Source organism: Manis pentadactyla, chromosome 16 (assembly GCF_030020395.1).
Source record: "Manis pentadactyla isolate mManPen7 chromosome 16, mManPen7.hap1, whole genome shotgun sequence".
In the NCBI taxonomy this organism is placed as follows: domain Eukaryota; kingdom Metazoa; phylum Chordata; class Mammalia; order Pholidota; family Manidae; genus Manis; species Manis pentadactyla.
Genome location: NC_080034.1, coordinates 43528386 through 43541636, shown reverse-complemented (window position 1 = coordinate 43541636; position 13251 = coordinate 43528386). Strand labels below are relative to the sequence as shown.

The following is a 13251-nucleotide window of genomic DNA, read 5'->3' as shown; positions in this document are numbered from 1 at the left end:
CCAGACTTATGTATCTTATTTATAATGTTTTGTTCCAAAAAGAACTTAAATGAGCTTATAGAGAAATACTAGTTCTTTGAAGAAATATGTCAGCTACAAAAAGATAAGTTAGTGTATGAGAAAGAAAACAAAACAAAACAACCCAAGGACAAAAAATATGGAGCCAGCAATGAGGCTAATATAATAAAGCAATTATAAGTATTCTCTCACTGTATAAATCTGGTTCCTGAATTTAGGGCAACAAAAAGTAGGAGTTTGGATAGTGAGATTTAACAGAAAATTTAAGCAGATCTATTGCATGTAAGTTCGCTTTTACATAAAAAAGTTTTTTTCTTATTTTAAAACATCTTTTTTTTATTAAGGTATCATTGACATACAATCTTATGAAGGTTTCACATGAGCAATATTGTGGTTACAACATTCACCCATATTAACAAGTCCCCACACCCACCCCATTGCAGTCACTGTCCATCAGGGTAGTAAGATGTTACAGAGTCACTACTTGTCTTCTCGGTGCTATACTGCCTTCCCTGTGCCCCCCCGCCCCCACCACATTATGTGCTAATTATAATGCCCCTTAATCCCCTTCTCCCTTCCCACCCACTCCTCCCAACTGCTTCCCTTTGGTAACCACTAGTCCCTTCTTGGAGTCTGCTTCAAAACTTGTTTTTATATACAAAATAATAGTATACTAAGGGATACCAGTGTGTACTACTACAAGTGGACTTTTGAAAATTTTACTGCTTTTTAGATAAATGAATTGTATTCCTTGTAGTAATTCATACACAGAAGGGCAGAAAGAAAGAAGTAAAAGTCACAGGGAATACCACTTCACAGATATATTTGGCTGTTTAAATAGGCTTTACTCTACATGCTGAAAAGTAATTTGCTTTTCTCAGTTTGAACCAAAAATTTTAAAGGGAAATATATAATCCAGGCACAACAAACATTCAAATTTTAGTCTGGGAAACATTATTTCTGAATTCCGTGGCTTAACTGGCAATCAAGGGGTGATAGTAATGATGACTATCTTGTAATTACATGGTCCTTTATAAACTCAGAACTTTCAAACACACTATTTTGTTTGACCCCCAACAGCAACTTGGAGTGATGGGCAGGGCAGTCTTCTCCACTGTACACTTGAGCTGTTCTAATAGTTGACTTTCCTGACCGACTCCTCAAAACTGAAACAGATCAAGCCTGAAACACTGACTTGACAAAGTCCAAGTTTCTTAGCAAAGCATACAGGACCTCCCACGTAACCGCGCCTATAACCACGCCTAGCTGTCGAACGTCATTTGGCAATCCCTACATCCCAGCAGTAAAAACTAGCATTTCCTTCAGAGCACAACCTACGACTTTGTAAGCTGCTATCTAAAAAAAACAAAAAAAAAAACCCAGTCTGCCTATCGGTTCCCTCTTTAACCATCTTTTGCTCCCTGAGAAACATGCACATATTTTCATCACAGCATAAATTGGCCTATATTGCAATTTATAATTCCTGTGCTTCATCTCACTCATCTCCACTCGAGTGTTAGAAATACGCAATTAAATTCAATTTCACAGATGTGATTTACACCTATGCTTATATACCAATATCTTATATTTTTGTTAGTCCTAAATGTCGGTCTTTCCCACTAGACCGGGAACTAAAAGGCAGGGTGTGAGTGTTCTATTCGCCTCAATCTTCAAGGCCTAGCACAGTGACAGGAAAAAAAACCCCAAGCTGAAGGGGCATTAAGCGCCCCGCTCAAACACCTACAGGCACAAGACGAGGACTAGAACCCAGATTATTAATCAAGTGGGTTTCCAACTGCTTCTAATCCCAGACGAAACGAGGAATGGAAACAGGCCATTGGAGGGTCATTACTACTGCGCTTTGTTTGCCCCTCCCCTCCAACCGCCCAGGGTTAAAGATGGGGATGAGGGATGACTTCATCTACAGGCCTTCTGAACCGGGTGCAGCTCCTCCCCCGCTTCCAACTTCGGCGGGCGCTCAGCCAAACCGAGTCTGCAGCGTGGAACCCGATCCTACCCTTCCGGACAGCCTCCTCCAGCTGGATCCCCGCAGTGCGTGCTCTTGCAGCACTTGACCGCCCCCTCCTCCTATAATCGCCGTGTCGCCTCTTCCGCCAAATTTGCGTCGCCTTCCTATGGCGCCTGCGCACTGTTACGTTACGGCGGAACTAATCCGGCGACGCCTGTGCTTTGACACATTTAAATGCCTGGGAAGGCAAAAGGGGGACTACAGAATGCGTCACACCCGGAAGCGGGAAGTCGGAAGTGGGGTTGGACTGGTTTATTCCCCAGGGGTGGGGAAGCGGAGGCCCAGGAGGAGGGGAGAAAAGAAGGTGGAGGATCCTGGCTATTACTCTGAATCTGATAACGATTCTCTTAGATTCTAGAGACACAGAAAAAGGGAAGGGTGTCTCATTCCCCTTCCTCCCCTCATCCCTCTTCTCAGCCTTAGCGATGGCCGAGGCAGGGGCTGGGCTGAGTGAGACCGTCACTGAGACAACGGTTACCGTGACAACCGAGCCCGTGAGAAAGGCGGGGGGCGGGGGCGGTGCTGTTTAGGGGTCTGGGAGATACCGGGAGGGAGGGGATAGGGCTTTGGAGAGTTACTGGAGGGGTCGGGCCTGGTTATATGGGAAGAGTGGGACTGAGTATCCGGGATTGGGAGAATCGTAAGGCATTGGAGATATCTGAAGTGGCAGAGATGGTGCTGGAGTCTGATCAAGTGGCATGTAATAGAGTTAGGATGTAGGTGATGTTGCTTGGGGTGTGTAATGAGAGAATGGGAACTTGGGGATTAGGAGCAAGGGAGCTGCTGGGGGGAAATGAAGGGCTGTGTGAGAAAGCGTGCTTGGAGGCCAGCTCTCGGGGAATTTGACTGGAAGCATGCTTGTAAAATAAATATTTCTTGAAGGGATGAATGTAAAAAGAAATGGAAGGAATGAGGGAACAAGAAAACAGGGATGGAGATAGTACTTTGAGAAATTAGAGAAGATGAAAATAAACAAGTAGCATTTTTGCAAAAACAGGTTAAGGTGCTTTCAAAGAGTAGTATTGGGCTTAATAACCCCTGCATTAATGGAGTTTTGAGTAATAGTTGCCAGAGATGCCAAGATATTAGGGAACAGGTGGAGAGGGCTGGGCTTGAGGATGAGAGAAGTGAGAATGGAGTTCTTTAATAAGAAAAAGAATATGGGGGTCTGGGAAAAGAAAGGAGATCTAAGATTAGGCATTGGAGACTGGGAAATAATTTTCATGTGTTAATACCACCAAGGATGATTTGGGGAGGAAGACGGAGAAACAGCAAGGATTATGTTTTCTTTGAAGATTTGCTGGGACCTTCCCTAGGTTAGGAATTGTGTCTTCTCTACTGGCGGTTATCAAGAACAGGAAATAATACTTCACTGTTCCCCAGATTCCTTGAGGTCAAAGATCTGTTCAATTTATCAAAAGCACTCAGCAACTCTCGTGCTATATCTATGATACTGATGGTGCTGGGGAAGGGGAGAGAGGAGGTCCCTGGGAGGGAGTGGGAAAGGTCTGTAGGAGGGGGCTAGATAGGTATGCCCCTCACTCTTAATGTTCCAGGAGAACAGGAGCCTAACCATCAAACTTCGCAAAAGGAAGCCAGAGAAAAAGGTGGAATGGACTAGTGACACAGTAGACAACGAACACATGGGACGCCGCTCATCAAAATGTGAGTAATTGTTGGCATTCTGACTCCCCTTTGCAAATCAGTGATCAGTGTGCCCAGGCCTAAGAGCTGGAGGTATCAAAGGTGGGAGCAGTGGAACTGGGTTTCTGGCTCTCTAAAAGGACAAGGGTGTTGAGTGCCTTAGTCCTGGGGGATGGGTCTGGGGAAACTGGATCCAGGAAGGCAGAAGAAAACATTGGTGAAGTCGGGATTTTTAGTCAGATCCAGTGGGAATGGAACTGATTCTAAACCTTATTCCTCCTCCTTTTTTAACTGAGCTTCCCCCTCCAAATCCAGGCTGCTGTATTTATGAGAAACCTCGGGCTTTTGGTGAGAGCTCCACGGAGAGTGATGAGGATGAAGAGGAGGGCTGTGGTCACACACATTGTGTCCGGGGCCACCGCAAAGGACGGCGTCATGCAACCCCAGGACCGAGCCCCACCACCCCTCTCCAGCCTCCTGACCCCTCCCAGCCCCCTCCAGGACCAATGCAGCACTAAATTCCTCCCCCCCCCCATTCCTCTGTCTGGCCCTGAATGTATTCATGTGGCTACTTAGGGACTAAACCCGTGGTTTGATTCCTTCTCCAGCCCCCCTTTCCCCTCTCCTCTTCCTGATAGAGGGAAGCAGGAGAGAAGGTTAAACAGAGATCCTGGAATTCTGACTTGCTGCTATTCCAGAACCCCAGCTTCTGGGTTCCTCCAGCCCTCATTTCTTCTTCCAGTACCCATCCTCCTCTCTCCAGGGATCTAGACATCTTGGTCCCAGTCAATTCCCTTTGATCTCACTGCCAAACTGCCTATCTTGGGATCCAGTTACCTTGGCCCCCTGCACTCTCTACTTGAGTCCCAAACACTTCACTTGGGTTTTCAACAGGCCCAGCTTTCACTGCCAGGGTCCCAGTTGGATTTTGGGGGATCTTGCCATAGCTCCTTATTAATCCTGGCTTAGAGTCTTTCACTAATATATTGCTGTTATCTGAACTTTTAGTCCTTGCCTGGGATGTGAGGTCTTAAGAGAGACTTCTGGGCTCCCAGCCCTTCCCCTTCCCTCCTGCCCACTCCCCTCATGCCTTCAAGAGGAGTTAGGAGAGAGAGAGGTCTTTGGCATTCTCACCTTTAATGAGAAGTGGAAACAAAAATAGTCATCTTTTCTCACCCTTCTTGTGTGATCTAGGATTTCTGACAAAACTGGCTTCTTACTTAGAGCCAACTACTTCAGCCTTTGGTCTTCCAGCTTTGGAGACAGATACAGCAGAGTCCCTATGCTGGATTTCCTGGAAAAGGAAGAAAAAGAGAGGGAGCAAAGAGATGGGAGTGTCCGCTCTCCTGCACTCTTACCCCTTCTTTCCTAGGCTTTGATGCCTCTACTAGCGCAAATGTTGAGCTTTCTCAGCCCTCCTCATCCCTTACTTGGATCTGGATATCAATTTCTAGGCCTCTTGCATTCATAGTTGCAGAGATCAGTCAAACCATACCACCACTGAGATCTCATTTATTCCACAGATGCACAAAATAAATAACCCAACATCACAAACCGTGTTAAATATGGGCCCATTTATACATAGGGGGAAAATGTGAGGCTATATACAAGGATAAATTTGGGGTGTCTGGGCCATTCTCAGGCTGAGGAAAGGAGAGGTAGCATTACTGGTTCTTTACTGTATGTGCAGAGGGAAGTTTTAAGAAGGTTCTTAATGGGCAAAGGCTCTGGGCATAGAAAGTAGGCACCACAGAGTAGAACTGGCCTGCCCCACTCCCAGAAAGGATGTTAAACTTCCTAAATGGCCTAGGGCCTGGGCAGAGTCAAGCCTCTTTGTTTCTTCAGGGGAGGTTCTTGTTTCACTTGAGGGGAAACCTCAGAGTGGACAGGACAGAGCATCCCAAGCCTTAGAGCTGTGCAGAAGCAGGAGTGGGAAGTAAATATTTGACCAGCGGGGCCTATTCTCCAATTCAGGCCTGTTATAGCATAAGGTAGAAAGGGAGATTTCGTTTGGGAGGTGCTGCGGTAGCTGTGGGGAGAAATATCCCAAGAGGGAGGGGGTAGGAATGGATTTGGCTTTGCGTGTGGAAGTGGAAATTGGAGGCCAGTTGACCATCTTACTATTTGAGAGAAAAGAGACAATGTATGTGGGTGGGGTGCTTCTCTCTACTCTGGCAATGGGCATGTGGACAAGACCCCGAGAATGAGCGGGGATTTCCGCGCCCAAGAGGAAGCAGCCTCGCATCCGGCGAAACTAGAGTGGGAGTTGTGCTTGAGACTCAGCCTTCTGCGGGCACGATGCGTAGCAGGGCGCGGGGGTCGCGGGTGCAGAGGAGCGGGAAGATGCGCTCCCCCAGGGGGCCTGGAGCCTGGAAGGCGAAGAGCAGGTCAAGCGAGCGGCCGTCGTAGAAGGCCACGCGGCCCCTCTCCCAGTCCAAGTCCACACGAATGCGCTGTGGCGGGGGCCCGGCACCAACCAGCAGGGTGGGCTCCGGTGCCGTGAGTGCCCACAGGCGGCTGCCGCGACCCTCCACGGCCCACACGGCCCCCGAGGGGCACAGCCCTACGCGGCCCTTGCGTCCCACTGACTCCCCGGCCGCGCCCACTGCATAGCGGCTCTCCCAGTCGTCTTCATCCTCCCCAGAAGAGTCTCCGAAGGAGGCGGCTTCCACGGTCTCCACCTCCCAGCAGTGGCGGCCGGCCCCGAAGCCCTGCGCTCCAAGCACCGCTGGGAGCTGATCGAAGCGTGCGGGGCCGTCAGGGGGTGCAGGTGTCCCTGGTGGGGCCAGTCGGACGCTGCGGCGGTCTGCAGAGATGAGCAGGCGCCGGTGGGCAGTGCCTGGGTCCAAGGTCAGGTCGGCTGGAGAGGGAAAGGCAGGGAGAGGACCGAGTGAGCAGGGCTTCTCTGAGTCAGGCGAGACTGGAGGGAAAATACACAACAGATAGCTCTTAAGAGGCCCCAGAGCTCAAGAGGCTGCTTTAGAACCAAAGAGAGGGAAGACAAATGGGTAGGACTGGGCATGACTCAGCCCTCACCTGTGGGCCACTTCTGTAGAGTTGGAGAAGGACCCAGGGCAAGTGGCACAGTGTAGACATCAAAGGAGAGGTGACCTGGTTCCTGGGGCTGGGAGAAGAGTGAGGCTGATACAACTTGCGGGGAGGAGTGAGGACTGGCACCTCATTTTGCAGTATCTGGGGTGGGGTGTGGGAGCTGCTGGGTCAGCAGGATGGGGGAGGTAGATCCGAAGAGAAAGACTGACACCAGATAAGGGAACCCCAAATGATGGAGGGGAGGGGCAAAAGGAGAAACCCAAGGTATCCTGAGAAAATAGCCCACGCACCCACAGGAATAGGTGGGAGTAGACAGGCCTGTTTCTACAGGGAGTGTGGGGCAGAGGAGAAGAGAGAATGTGGAGACAAAGGGACCAGAAAGAAATCATTATTTGCCTTGTGTATATAAGGTACTTGGAGGAAGGATGTCTGGATTTGGGGTGCTAGGAACAATCTGTGTTGGGTCGGATGGTGGGTGACCAAGAGGGTGGAATATTTTCTCTAGTCAGTTTTTAAAAGGATACAAGTTAGTCTTGGGATAAGCAAGGAAGAAACAACCCAGAAGCTGCAGAGAAGGCACAGGGTCCCAGGGGAGGGAGATGGAGAGGTCCCAGGACCCTTCTGGAGAGGAGTGATGAGACATGGTGGAAGCAGAGATTCCTGAGAGGCAGCTGACCTCCAGGGGTCTGTTTGTGTGAGTGTATGAAAAAGTAAGGGGACAATGGTTGGTATATGAAGAATTGAGGATAGACATTGATGTGTCATTTGTTCCTCCCAGAAAGATATGTTGAAGTCCCCTGATACCTCAGAAAGTGAACTTATTTGGAAATAATCTTTACAGAGGTAGTAGAGTTAAACTGAGGTCATTAGGGTGGGCCCTAGTCAGTATGACTGGTGTCCTTATGAAAAGGGGAAATTTGGACCCCTTTTCAGAGGGAAGACAATGAGAAGACACGGGGAGAAAGCTGCCTGCAGGACAAGGAAGGCCTCAGGCCTCTTCCTTCCTTCTCAAGGAAGACCAGAAGCTAGGAGGGAGGCATAGAACAGATTTCCTCTGTCAGAAGGAGCCAACACTGCAACACCTTGATTTTGGTTTTGTACCTCCAGAACTGAGAGACAATAAATTTCTGTGGTTTCAGCTCCTCAGTGTGTGGTGCTTTGTTAGAGCAATCCTAGGAAATTAATATGGACATCTAAAAGGGCTTAATCATTTTTGAGAGCGAGAAGGCAGAAAAACAGACTCCCTAAAACTGACTGTCCCATTAGTTCCCTCCCTTCTGCCCTCTATACCTGTCAGTATGTGAAGCATGTTCTTGACCACAGGGTAATCTTCAGGGAGCTCGTCCTCTGAGTTAGATGACTTGGGCGTTGGGGCATCAAATCTGGATAGATAAGGGAGAAGGGTCAGGAAACTGGTAGACACTCTCTGCCCTCTGATTCTCCCCCTCCACCCCCACTCTATCTCAAGCAGGAAGGGGTGAGGCCACACCCAGAAAACCTGTCTGTGAGTGGGGACAAAGATGTGAGCCCAGTGAAAAGGTGATAGTGGGGTGGCTGGCAGAGAAAAGGAAAGAACAGTACAAATGAAACTTACCTTCTCCATGTCTTCCTTATATCCTGGGGTGGGCAGAAGAAAACATGAATGTGAGCTCTGGACTTCATAACTTTCCCTCTAATTCTCCCCTCTCTGCGTTCCTGATTCTTCTTTGCTCTAACTCCATTACCACTTTCTCTTCCTCCTCCTAGTTCTACCTCACATTTCCCTCCTCCTCTTCCCCATTACTCAAGAGCTCTCAGTTCCCCTTACCGATCTTCATCCATACCTTTATCTAGCCCCCAGAGTCCTTACCTTCGCTGCCTCTGCCCTCATCTGTCTCTTTCAGTGCCTTCTTAGCTACCTTCCTGAGGGTATACCCCAGAAAACTTCCCCCTCCCCCTCCATCACATACCCAGAGCTCTTGTACTAAGAGTTGGTATATAAAAGACTTATAACAAAGTTGCTTCCCCTTTTGCCATAAAAGCCCAGTGGCACTTTTGGGCCCCTTGCTTGGTGTCTCCCTACCCCGTCCAAAGAGGCAACTGGACTTGGTTGTGTCCCAGGAGGCCCAACGGAGCTGCAGGGTACCATGGGAACCAGGAGAGGGCGCTGGATGCTCCCTCCCGTATACCAGGATTCCCCTTCGCCCTTCTTGGTCCAGTGGGGATGACTGGAGCAGACCAGTATGGTGGTGAAGGGGAGAGAGAAAAGGCAATTTGCCTAATTATGCCAATTACACCTAGACTAATTAGGTCTACGTAGACTTTAGAGGGTGGAAGTAAGACCCAGAGACCTGCTCGGCTGCTGGAGAGAAGCGAGGTGGGAATTCCGGACGCTTGGGGGTCAGACAAGGGAATGGGGTTGGTTGATGGCCAAGGACTCCAGGCCCAGGAAGGGCGCGGCGGGTGGGTGATAAGGCTGGGATTTGAACCGGAGCCAGAGATCTCAAGGGCTGTTCTCCCAGTCCTCGTCTCCACCCGTCGCCTCCCCTGCCTGGGGTTCTGGGAGGAGCTAAGAACAACAATAACAAACACACACGCTGCTAGAGCCAGAGCCCGGGATCTACGCCCCATCCCCACCTTGCTACCCCCTTTTGACAGCCCCCTCCTTCGCTGACGCCAGCATTTTCTCTGCCTTCCCTCCTGCTCCTCTTCCCTGAGCTAGTTCCGATCTCACCACCATCCTCCCGGCCGCCTGCTCGCTCTGGCCCCGGTCAGCTCCCCCTCACTCGCCTGCTCCCTCCCCGCCGCTGGGTTCCCTCCTCTGGGGCTCCTAGCCGCGTTCCTCTTCGTCCTCCCGCGCTCTTCACAGGGCCCCAGGGGATTCCTTTCAGACTGACCGCTGATTGCACCCCTTCTCTGCCTCCCCAACCCCTTCCCTCCAGCTCCTCTCAAGACTCAGGAATCGGTCCAGCCTCCTCCCCTCTGAGCAAAGTGTCAACTCCTCCCTGCGTCCTTCTTGGCACCTCACTTCACTTTGAGGACTCGTGGTCAGCCTCCGCCCCCTCTCCTCTTCTCTCCACAATTCCATCCTTTGCCTCAATTTCTAGAAGGGCCCCGGCTCGGGGATGTTATTCTCCGCTTCCCCAGGGAACCCATGAATCTCCCCCCGTTCCCCGACAACTGCGGACCCCAGCCACACCTCTCCTTGCGGATCCAGACAACCCATGGTGGGGATGCGGCCCCCTCGGCGTCTCCCGGCTCGGGCCCCGGGCTCGGCCAGCTTTTCTCGAAGTCCGCGGCTAATGCGCACTTCCACCGCCAGCCGCACGTTAGACCTCAGGCTGCGGCGGGGGCACGGCAGGCCGCAGGAAGGGCAGGCGGTGGGGGGCGCCTCGGAGCTGGTCGCCGGCGGGGTCCCCCAGCGGCTGGACAGGCACGCGCGGCAGAAGCTGTGTTCACACGCCAAGAGCACTGGGTCCTCGAAGGGGCCCCCGCAGAGCGGGCACGTCGCCAGCTGCTCCAGACGCTCCACCAGCCCTGGGACCAGTTCGGGCGCCTCCATAGGAAGCCAGCGTCTGGGCGACGTCCCTTCCGCGACCACCGCGACCGCCTTCGAGTGTGCAGACGGCAGGCGGCGCCTGCTGCTTGCTGAGTCGATGCACCTCTTACCGCCCCCCGCATTAACTTTCTGGCTCTTTTACGTCCCCTCCTGGGATTGCCTCTCTCTTCAACTAGCCTCAGTCTCCGCCAATCTCCCCACCACGTCAGGCTTTATAGGGAGGGAGGAGGCCCCTCCGGGAAGTAAACATCAGGCTTGCGTAACTTTTCGTCTGGATCTCCAGCTTCGCAAGGTTTGGGGAGGAGAATGGGAGGAGGGTCCTCGAAACGAGGAGGTGCTCACTAGGGGGCGCTCTGGGGCCAAGGTAGCCAGTGTGGGGAGATAGCCCCCTGTGACCCCTGCAGGGCCCAAATCTCACCTCCTCCTTGGCCTGTGATGTGCGGGTGGGCAGGGTGCCCAGGTGTTTTGGCACGGGTGCCCAAATCTCCAGGGTGTGAGTCATTCCAGGTGGCTGGCACGCCTACATCAGGTAGCTGAGGGCCGGAAGCATGGATCCTGCCTGGTTTGTGTGGCTTCGGCAAGCCTCAGAGGGTTGTTGCGGGCTGTCATTCCAAGTGCCTCTCTTCTTTCCATCTTCCTGTCTTACCTATTACGGGCACAAGGAAACTGAAGCTTTGGAGTAAGCAGGCGCCCACACTCCCGCCTCAAGGAGTCAGGGTAGGGCTCTCTCCACTCTACCTCTGGCTGGCTCACAGGGCCTCTCTTGTTACTTTCTTCCTATATATCTCTTTCTAGCTCTCTCATTCCCTGGGTACATTTTTAGTTCCACTTTTCTCTTTCTTTGGGATGTGTCCAAGGGTTATCTATTTCAACACTTTTGGCAAACTAAGGCCCAGAGAGTTGACATTGCCAGGGTCATCCAGCAAGGGAATGGCCAGAAGCAGAGCCATGTGGCACCCTATGCAGATCTTCTGAGTTGTGCCCTTGCTGTGACTCTACCATCTTTTTATTTCAGATCCCTAGAACTCCCTTCTGATTTTTTCCTGAGCTTTCCTTGTGCCTTCTTCTTTTACCTCTGTCTCTTTCCTCCTTTCTCCTCCTCTTCCCTCCTCTCCTCTCTTCCTCTCTGTTCCCTCTTCTTCCTATTTCCTCCACCTCTCATACTAGGCCTTCCTGTCTGGACACTCTTTGGGGTTTGTGAATAAGTAAACATCCAGATGTCTATACTATGATCACACACATTGTTATACAAACATGTGTGTGTATCCATTGATATCCAAAAGTCCCAAAGTGCACAAACTCACAGATGTAGTCACAAAATGCAAACATCACAGATATGCCTGAATAGTCACACACACACTGAATATCAGTGGGATGGACACCCAGGGTTATTTAAGGACAGAGAGACGTACTCACAGTAAATATGCAAAGGTACTCTGTCATTAGTTTTATTGTCAATAAGAACAACAATGCAACAGCAATAAGTCTTTATGGAGAAGCTGCACTTTATTTAAGCACCCCCTCTGAGTGCCTTCACCCCCTCTCCATACTTATCAGGGAAACACTCAAATATGCCACACAGGTAAATAAACCTACAGAAATAAATACATTTACACCCGTCTTGACACAAATGTCCGAGCTCAAAGTTCATAAAACACACAGCTATGCAAGTAAAAGACTACAGATACAACCAAAATCTGTTTTGTAAAATGGACTTCTATGTTATGGTAGGTAAAATAATGGTGCCCGAAGATATCCATGTCCTAATGCCTAGAACCTGTGAATATGTTATTTTACATGGCAATGGGAAATTATGCTTGCAGATAGAATGAAGATTTGCTAATCCATTGAGTTTTAAGCGGGAGATTATTCCAGATTATCCAAGTGGGTCCAGTGTAATAACAAGTGTCCTAAAAAGTGAAGGACAGAAGAAGAAGAGGACAACCAGAGAGACAGGGCATGAGAAGTACTTGGCCTGACACTGCTGGCTTTGGAGACTGAGGGAGGTGGCCATGAGCAAAGGAAGTGGGCAGCCTCTAGAAGATGGAGAAGGCAAGGGGGTAGTTTCCAGAAAAGAACCTTGATTTTGGCCCAGTAAGACCCATTTTAGACTTTTGAACCACAGAACTGTAAGATAATAAACATGTGTTGTTTCACAAATTTCAAACAGAAGTTTATGATAATTTGTTGCAGCAGCAAATAGGAAACTAATACACATGCTTTCCCTTTTTCCTTCTGTCTGTAGCCCTTTAGGACTGTCTGCATTGGTCTGGTTTTGTCCCTTCCAATTTGTCACATTTTCTGGATTTCTCTGCCTCTCTCGGCCTTTTTGTCCATCTTCTTCTGTCTCTTTCCTTTTGGATTGCTTCATTTTCTTTGTTCCATACCTATCGAAGTCCTCTTAGACATTGGGTTCTTTCTGAATCTGGACTTGGAGTACTGAGAAAATGCCTCTGAGTCTCTTCAGATACCTAGAATCATCATCACTCCAAGTGCCTTGCTGTGTCCCTAAAAGTCTTTTCAATGGTCCTCATCCTTGGTTCACATTAGGATCATCTGGGGAACTTTTATGTCCAGGAGACATCTCACATCAATTAAGCAGCATATTTGGGGATGGGTCCCAGGCATCAAGAGTTTTAAAAGTTTTCCAAGATGATTCCAATGTTTAGCCACTGCCTTCTGTGATGAAGTGTGCAAGTGGGTCTGTCCTGCACCATTTCACATCTTTTGCAGTGTCTCATATTTTTCATGCCTTGAGTTTGCCATGGCCGATCCTGCTGCCAGGCCTTTACATTCAGTTTCTTTTGCTTGGGCCCCTCTTCTGCAGAGCTTTACATGACTGTTTGCATCTTCTCACTCAGGTCCCAAAGTAACATATTCAGAAAGGACTTCTTTCACCACTGTATCTTAAGTGGGTTTCCTCCAAAACACTCACTACCTCTACCCAGATTTATTGTCTTTGTGGTACTTA

General features: G+C 49.8%; 2 protein-coding genes across 3 annotated transcripts; one reads left to right on the top strand and one right to left on the bottom strand.

The window, feature by feature from the left end:
* Positions 1-2320: 2320 nt before the first annotated feature.
* Positions 2321-5245, top strand: PPP1R11 (protein phosphatase 1 regulatory inhibitor subunit 11). Its single transcript, XM_036908662.2, has 3 exons — positions 2321-2541; positions 3604-3712; positions 4007-5245. Exons 1-3 carry the CDS (start codon positions 2473-2475, stop codon positions 4207-4209), a joined length of 381 nt encoding a protein of 126 aa, XP_036764557.2. The 5' UTR covers positions 2321-2472; the 3' UTR covers positions 4210-5245.
* On the bottom strand, positions 5184-10506 carry RNF39 (ring finger protein 39). Of its 2 annotated transcripts, none has more exons than XM_057493715.1 (4): positions 9921-10506; positions 8337-8359; positions 8033-8124; positions 5184-6611 (listed from the first exon to the last, which is right to left on the bottom strand). In XM_057493715.1, the coding sequence occupies exons 1-4, from the start codon at positions 10281-10283 to the stop codon at positions 5971-5973; spliced, it is 1119 nt and encodes a 372-aa protein (XP_057349698.1). In that variant the 5' UTR covers positions 10284-10506; the 3' UTR covers positions 5184-5970. The 2 variants fall into 2 exon arrangements, with proteins under 2 accessions (XP_057349698.1, XP_036764553.2); XM_036908658.2 differs by having other exon boundaries at positions 5184-6551; positions 9921-10498.
* Between the last annotated feature and the right edge of the window lie 2745 nt (positions 10507-13251).